The 8,245-nt window shown below is 51.7% G+C and overlaps 1 protein-coding gene across 2 annotated transcripts in view; it reads right to left on the bottom strand.

Moving 5' to 3' along the window:
• Positions 1 to 1,549: 1,549 nt before the first annotated feature.
• Positions 1,550 to 8,245, bottom strand: part of HIGD1B (HIG1 hypoxia inducible domain family member 1B) — a 7,773-nt gene continuing 1,077 nt past the window's right edge. The window contains exons 2-5 of one of the 2 annotated variants that reach the window (XM_025207336.1): positions 5,157 to 5,302; positions 3,311 to 3,414; positions 2,656 to 2,790; positions 1,550 to 1,711 (exon numbers count right to left, since the gene is read on the bottom strand). In XM_025207336.1, the coding sequence (XP_025063121.1) occupies positions 1,647 to 1,711; positions 2,656 to 2,790; positions 3,311 to 3,407 (297 nt within the window). In that variant the 5' untranslated portion in view covers positions 3,408 to 3,414; positions 5,157 to 5,302 and the 3' untranslated portion in view covers positions 1,550 to 1,646. The remainder of the gene's footprint in view (positions 1,712 to 2,655; positions 2,791 to 3,310; positions 3,415 to 5,156; positions 5,303 to 8,245) is intronic. The other variant, XM_006026400.2, reaches the window with a different exon arrangement.

Raw genomic sequence — 8,245 nt, 5'->3', positions numbered from 1 at the left:
GACAGGAATTCAACTCACCGAATTGAATCACTGCCCCCCAAATCGGCCAAATCCGAAGCAAATACTAGCCGCTTTGCACAGGCCTGTAACCTATCTTCAAGCTTCCCCATAACTTGGTGTCATCCACAGGCTGGGCCAGGGAGCTCTTCACCCCCACATCCAAATAATTAATAAAGACATTGAAAAGTACTGGACTGAGCACCGACCCCTGCAGGACACAGTTGCCCACTTCTTGCTGCCCACTCTTTGGTCCTATCCTGCAGCCAGTTTCTCACCCACCTGACTGTCTCGGAGCTGAGCCCACAATCCTCCAATTTTCTTGCGATGACATCATGGGATACTAGATCAAAAGCTTTTTGGAAGTCAAGGTATACAATGTCAACCTGTTCTCTTGTGTCCAGGTGGCGAGTTACCTGGTCATAGAAGGACATGAGGTTGGTAAGGCAAGAGCTGCCTATGATGAAGCCATGCTGGCTGTCATTCAGAATCTTACCTTTCGCAAGCTTATCGCAGATAGTCCTTGAACTTTTCTAGGATTTTCCCTAGGATGGAAGTTAGGCTGATTGGCTAATAGTTACCCAGGTCCTCCCTCCTGCCCTTCATGTGGATAGGCACAACACTGGCCCTCTTCCAGTCCTCAGGGACTTCTCCAGAGCACCATGAGTTGTGGAAGAGTTTCGCCAGGGGTTCCACAATGACTTTGGCCAGCTCCTTCAGCACTCTTGGATGAAGATTATCCAGTTCCACTGAGTTGTATACGTCTAATTTTTTTAATTGGTCATATGCCAATCCCATGGCAATAGTAGGAAGGTGAATATTCCTACCATGCTTATCCTGTACTCTACCTGGCATTGTTTTCCCCTTGGTCTGGTGAAAGACCAACGTGAAGTAGTTATTCGGGAGTTCAGCTTTCTCCTGGGTGCCAGTAATCGGTTCTCCTTGCAGTCCCAAGTACCATAAAGGTAAACAGGGAGACACCAATTGCATGTAAGCCTCTATGTCCAGGGTGAGACCGCTGCTGTGCAGGAGGGGGTTGGGTGACAGTTTTAATGGTGGGTAGCTGCTCTGTGTACGTGCCTCTGCAGGAGCTCAGTTCCTTATCCTGAGTATGCACCGTGGACAAAGGGTGAGGGAAGGACCTGGTTAAGAGAAGGAGATTGAATGCATGTCTTCTAGGTCATGGGCCTGGGCTTTAACCACAAGAGCATCTTTTCTTTTTTCCCTATTTAGCACCGCTTGTCCATGGTGCTCCCACACCCATTCCTACTTTGCTGAAGGCCATGGTCATTTACCTACCTATTAGGCAGAGCATCCCTAGTACAAGTGAGAACCAAACCAAGCCCAAACCCCTCACCACACTCCCTCCCTGAGTTGCAAAAAGAGCCCAAGAGTCCCTACTCACAGCCCTGCATGGCCCAGTAGCAAACACAGCCTCCCAGCAGCTTCCTTGACACCAACTCTCAGTGTGATCCTTGTTTTGCCTTTAGATGTGACTTTATGAAAAGTGAAAGCAGGGGTTGTTAGATGTACAGCAGAAAGGAGGATTTGACTGCAGGGGCCTTGGGTTCTGCAAGAGATTACTGCATCTCGACCTCAGGCACACCTCTGCGCACTCAAGTGGAAGGGGCCATGCAGCTTCCTCTGGTTTATTTCTGGGCTCTGTCTGTGGACGGCTTCAGCATGTAGTCTTTGTACATGGTATAGGTTGTGCCTGCAAGAGAGGAAGTGATATCAATGCAGGCCTCAAGAGGTGCAGGCAAAAATCTGCTACATCACTTGCATTGCTGTAGCATCATCTTTGTCACTGGGTTGCTTCCCCCACTGCTTCAAAGCAGAAGCAGCCAGCACTGGAGTACAGAGCTGCTGCTGTTCAATCATACACTGTGGGGCACAAGGTAGGAGTCACTGGCTGAGGTTCTCCTGGTCTGTGCAGAAGGTCAGAATGGATGCTGTCAATCAGGAGGTCTGATTCTCAGTTAAAATATCTTGGTGAAAGTGCTACTCATTGGCCCAGTGACCAAGGGTAATTGCTAAAGCAGGAACGGGGCTGGAGAGCAAGGATCCTGCACCCATCTACATCACAAAAGTGTTGGGAGAGCTCTCATGAGGGGCTGGACCTGGTGGAACTTGCTAACAGCATGTTCCACAGAGCATTTCTGCTACTCTTAGAGTCCAGAAGTTTTACATACACCTCTTGCTTTGAGTGGTGTTTATCTTTGTAATTCTCATGTATTTGGCCCCCAGCCCAGCCAGCCTATCCATGTAGCATTCTCAGAGTGCAAGTGTCTGCTTAGTCTCAAATACTTATCTAAGTCTCAAGTGGGGAAGGGAAAGGATGCTAGGCTTTTCCCCCCAGTCTGGATGAAAGGAGATGCTGTTCTCAGCCCCGTGAAAGTAACATGAAAGTTCCATGATTTACGTGTGCTTTGTTAAATTCAGCAGCAGCCTAGAGGTAGTGACGAAAATTATCCCCTCCTACCCCTGGGTAGAGCAAGAGCACTCTGGCCCTATTCTACAGTGCAAAAAAAGTATTTTCTTCTATTTAGAGCCAAATTCAAATAATACCAGGTGACTGCATAGTGTTTAAGGACCCCCCCCCCCCAACTCCCTGGCTTCCCATCACCCATTCAAAGGTTTTGTTCAGACATCACTCACCCAGAGTGATGGCCCCAACCACACAGGCCTGGGCAGCCATCCGAGTGTGGATCAGGTGCAAAGACATCTTCATCTTTCCCCTACCCTTCAGCAGGTAGAGTCCATAAGCTACCACCGTGACAAAGCTTCCTAGACCTGTTAAAGAACACAGAGCACCTAGATTAACCAAGACAGCTGCTGGGGCAGGCAGGAAGATTGGGTCTTGATGGGATGAAGGCTGTCCTAGCATTTGGGTTATGTGCCTCTACTGTGCTGCCTATGGCAGCCTCCTTCCTTAGTGTGACCAAACTTGTGGGAGCTGGCCAGCACATGGACCTGATAGGAGTTGGATGGTGCTCTGGAGCTAACTTTTTCCCCTCCCCAGTCCCTGAGGTTGTGCCCATTGCAGCTCCTTTGAGTGCTGTAGGACGTGCCTGGCTGGGCTGGGTAGGGGAGGAAGGTCTCTCAATGCATGTTGTCACTTGAAGCTGAAGGGAGTGTATACAGGGGAAAGCACAGTGCAGGGCAGGTGCTGTGAAAGCGACCTCCTGGCATGTAGCTCTTCCAGTCCTGCCTCCACTTCTGTCTTCACTGAGCTCTGACCCAACTGGGAGCACCCACCCACACCTGGGGCAGGTGGAGCAGCTCCTGTTGGGGTTCCCTTGCTCCTACTCACCAACAGGCACAAAGGGGGATTCACGTGCCTTCTGTAGGAGCTTGGTGTAAGCAGTGTCTTCGTGCTCAGGGGCCCACTGGCTTTTGCTTGTTGACATCCTTTCCCTGCACACAGATGGTGACAGCCAAGACCCCATGAACCCAACAATACCCGCCACCCCTCTACCCTATATACATCCTAGCTGGAGAGCTGCACACCACATGCCCCCAGCATGCCCTAGGTGCCTAAGCCTTGTCTTCAAGTGACAGCTCCTGCACCTTTGTGCCTTCAGCATGTGCAGCACCCGTTGCAAGGCTCAAAGTCCTCTACAACATGAACCAGCCAAACCCTTGTCTGCTCCTTCTCTCCCCAGTGTAGATGTGGGAAAACCAGACCATCAGGAGTGCTGACTCCTGCAAAAAAAGGCTGCCCAGCCCTGCTACTGCTTGTGAATTCCCAGGTCCCTGTGCCAACTGCTGGGCTATTCTTCCTATTAACTATGGAGGGAGAGGAGGGCAGGTTCCCAGATGTCCCACTCCTTTCTCTTCTGTGCCCCACTCCCAGTTGTACCCTCATCTTGGGGCTGCATCATGTTTTTGAGATGCCAGCTAGGCTCCAGCCTCTCTGACTTGCCTGGACCTAGTCATTGTGCTCTCACCCATTCTGCTAGCCAAACCTCAGCTGGCCTGAACTGCTGCATCTGCGGTGCAAGCATGTGGGCATTGGCACTAGCTATTCTAAGGCTAGAATATATCAAGGGCCCTGTATGATGCCAAAGTTCATGATACCCAAATTTCATGACCATCTCCAGAGGTCCCTTCCAACCCTACTTTCCTATGATTTTTTGAAGGGAAATAGCTGATATAAAACTCCATCAAGGTTCCTGAGGTGAAGAAGGTAAAGTGTTACTGATTTGCTACAGTCTGGGGCTATACCATAGCCATAAGCAAAGCAACTGGGGGAAATGACACCGTGAGGGTCCACATTTGTTCTCTGTGCCACTGGGGTAAAATGGTCTTAAGGCTCAAGTAGGGAGTAGGAGTCAGGACTCCTGGTTCTAGTCCCACCGATAGTACAACCTCTGAGGCCTGGATATCGAACCCAAACACGGTAGTATAAGGAGGGCTGGGAGAGTAGGGCATGGGCCCAAGGTACCAATTTTGATGGAAGAGTGCCAAAATGGTGTCCTCCTGGGGAGCACACAATGGCAGCCATAGCCAGGCAGGGTACAGGGAGCCAGCCCAGAAGCCATGGCTGGCATCAGGTAAGGCCCTCCAAAGTTTGGCCCTCCTTCCCTTCCACCTCCCCCTCACTCCCGTCTTCCAGCTCTCTGGCTCTTGGCACAACCCCTGTGTCTCACCCACACACACACATCTCTATCGAGGGCACACAAATTGCTAGCTAAACCTCTGCCCAGGGGTCCTGCTTTCCCATTACTGCTTCTGCTCCCCAGAGAATGCTGCCTTTGTCTGGGTGGAACAAGCTGGCCTCCCCTGATTGTTGCCAGGCCATGACTGCAGGAGGATGTCCATTGCTAATGCCCTGCAGCCATGACAAGCCATGGGGGCAATGCTTGCCATATGACCAGGGCAAGGATTCCAGGAGGCTGTTCCCTCCAAACCCACGTCCTTCCAAACTTCTCTGGTGACAAACCCACAGGCAAACCTCTAATGCTTGCAAGGCCTTGAGCTGAGACCCTGATCCTACATCCCTTTCTAGGTGACTGGTGAACTGGATTGCAAGAGTGCCCTGAAGTGCGCTAGACAGTAGCAGGGCTCTGCTCTGGTGGGGAGCAGTCCACACCCACCCTGCCCCCCAGAGCTGCCCAGTGCCACGTGCCAGCTGACACTGGGCTGCTAGTACTCACCTCCTTGCAGCATTCCCGGGTTAGGTCCGCAGCTGCCAGTGCAGGATCCCCACTCCGTCTGGCCTTATAGGCGTGTTTGTGTGGAGCCTGCTGGGGCATTTCCCATCCCATCACTTTGAGGTTACAGCAAAGTCACCGGCTTGGTTCTTTATGCATTTGATGTTAAAGGGAGGGGAGTGAGGAAAGGGAGTGGAGATGAAGCTGGCAAACTGGCATCCCTTACAGGGGCTTTAACTCTTTGTCTGCCAAACCCCAGCACCTCTTTCCAGGGTAGAGGACTTGCTGGGTAATGAGACTTCTGTGGATCCCACTTTTAGGCAGCCTGGGAACCAGGGGCTGGGTTTTCCACCTACCGAGTGCCTAAATGTCCCCTGCCACACCAGATGCTCAGGGTTGCGCTGCCACTGTTGTGGGTCCAGTTCTTAGAGTATGTTACTGGTGACTGTTAAAGCTTTGAGCGACACAGGGCAGGGGGAGCAGTAAGGAATGGAAATGATGGGTCCTTTCTACAAAGCAATCTGGGTCACTCAGTAGGCTGGGTACAACCAAGCAATTAGTCTTTATATGTGGCTAAATGTAAAAATATAGATGTAGGAACAAAAGGCGCAAGCCGTGTTAGCAGGATGAGAAAGAGCCAGGGTGGATAGTAGTTGGACATGAGCTCCCAGGGTAATGCTGAGCTCACACAGGCTAAAGTGATCCATGAGGTGAAGGAGGGAGCTCATGCAGGAGTAAGGATGTAGTAGTATTGTTGTCCTCGGCACGGCAATGACTGCCACTGTTCCCAGTGCTGGTGTCCGCAATACAAGGATGCTGTTAATATATTGGGAAGAGCTCAGAGAAGAGCCCTGGGACTAGTCAGAAGACTCCTTATAGCACGAGACACTGGGAGGTCAGTTGTTTCGGTTAACAAATATAAGGGTAAGGAGGTGAGTAGATCATAGCCTACGAGGGGATTGATCCAAGAAAAAGGACATAGAGGTACAAAATAATAGACATTGCCACACCTAATTTTTAGGTACCTGGCTCCCAGCAGATTCCTGGCCCCTTTATTAGGCACTAATGTGCCCATTACCAGGCATGAGAAGACCTGGCCACACTAGACCTGGATGTATCGCTGCCACAACAGAAAGTGCTAGAGCCAGGTCTGGCTGATAGGGGAGTCTGAAATCCAGCCTCTAACACAGGGTGTGGGAGGCACCTCAGACCTTTCTCTCAAAGAAATGGTTAATTCTCTCACTGTTAAACTTTGCCCTTTATGTCTGGATTTGCCCAACGTGCAGCCCTCAACTCTTGTTTTGCCTTTGGTGGAGGGAGAGGCTCCAGCTGTCAGTGAGGGCAGTCAGTGGAGCAGGAGCTGCAATAAGCCCACATTCTTTGTGGGCCGGGCACTGCGGTAGGGGATAACACAATGTGGTCAAGGGGTTTAACCAACCACCTCATGGTCTTTCCTGAGACTCCGCTCAGGCGATGATGATGTTAACTGTAGAAAAGCTCTGCTGGGCATTCAGGCTCTGTCCTGCCTGCCCATTTTGAATGTGTGTGTGAAGGGAGGAAGTTCCTACAGCTTTCCACAAAGGACTCCAGCCCGACTGCCCCCACTCACCTTCCATATATCTCACTGTAGTGACCTAGTCCTGCCTCCCCCACTCCGGCACATGCCAGAGTATTCACAGCCAGGAATCCCGTCTAGCATCCTGTAGCTCACATGCCTTGTCCCCAATAGGGACAGGCTGGATGTGGGGAACTTCCAGTGACTTCCCTGTTTCTGTTGTGCCCAAAGCAACAGTACACCCGAGTTCTGCATTGGGGCAAAGGGAGAGGTTGAAAGCAATGTCTGGTGAGGAGACGGACTGCAACACACTAGTGTGACCCCATGTGCTAGCTCAGCAGCAGAGCACTTCCCTGGGACATTAGGGACCTGGTCTCTCCTTCATCAGCTGCAGTGACTTCATAAATAGGCCTGAAGTGTGAGCAGGGTGAGGGTAGCCCCTGGCTGTCTCCCAGAAAGATACCCTGTGAAAGAAGCAGTTCTATAAACAGACAGGGCTGAATGAACCATCAGCACATGTTCCCCAAGGAACAACACGTCCACACCCCAGCTAACATTCAAAACAGGTTCCTTTCTCCTGGAGCATGTGACTGTGTTGGGAAGCCCAGCTAAGATAAGCAAATTGCAGTAATGGAAAGAAGCCAAGCAGAGGTCCTGCATCACCAGGAGCTGGGACTTCCACCTCACATGTTCATCCAGAGGAGTTGGAGCACGGCGCGGAAGAGGTTGGTGTCATTCCTCCTAATTTATAGAAAGGGAAACTGAGGCACAAAGTAGTTTGTTCAAGGCCACTCAGCACAGCCAGGTGTCGATTCCAGCTTAGAGTAACCTGCAGGCCATAGGTGACTGGTAGGGGAGGCATGGGGGGGGGGATATATGTGTATAAACATGCATATGTGTATGATGGCATTAGAAAATGTTAGGACAAAATGATGATGCAGTCATTAAAGAAGACGCATTAATAACTGCCCCTGACAAGGCTGTCCCCACTGCTGACGCTGCCAGCAGCATCTGCAGGTGCTCGCCAGCTCCATCCCCACTGCCAACGCCACCGCTGGCTTCTGTGGGTGCCCCCTCTGACTCAGGAAGCACCAGTCGTCCATGCTGCAGGCCTCAGCCTCGTTCTAGATTCTCGCCTGGTGCCAGACACAAATGTCCCAGCCACAAAGTCCCCAGACCATTGGCATCAGTAGAAGGAGCAGAGTCACTGGTGAGCACCAGTGTGGCTGGGAGAAGGATGTGGCCCAGTAACTTCTGAATGAGCAGCATAAGGCCAGTGGCGAGATGGAAGAGAACAGATGGAGAGCATGACACAGCCCAGTCCTCCCCGCCACCCCCACCCGCCATTGTGATGTTCCCACCAGATGGGAGGAGGGAGCTGTTTCGGTCTCAGGCAGGATGTTTACTGGGGGCCTGGGGTCAGAAGTCCCGGCCAAAGCCAGCGACATTCCACTGTCCCAGCTCGCAGGGGAGCACGGCTGGAAAACGCTGACCTCTCATTAGTGCGGAGGGCTGGGAGCTGGGGCTGTCGGACCCT

This window comes from Alligator sinensis, unplaced genomic scaffold, assembly GCF_000455745.1.
Source record: "Alligator sinensis unplaced genomic scaffold, ASM45574v1 scaffold919_1, whole genome shotgun sequence".
NCBI lineage: Eukaryota > Metazoa > Chordata > Crocodylia > Alligatoridae > Alligator > Alligator sinensis.
Note: the sequence above shows the minus strand (reverse complement) of the source record. Positions and strands in the feature narration are given on the sequence as shown.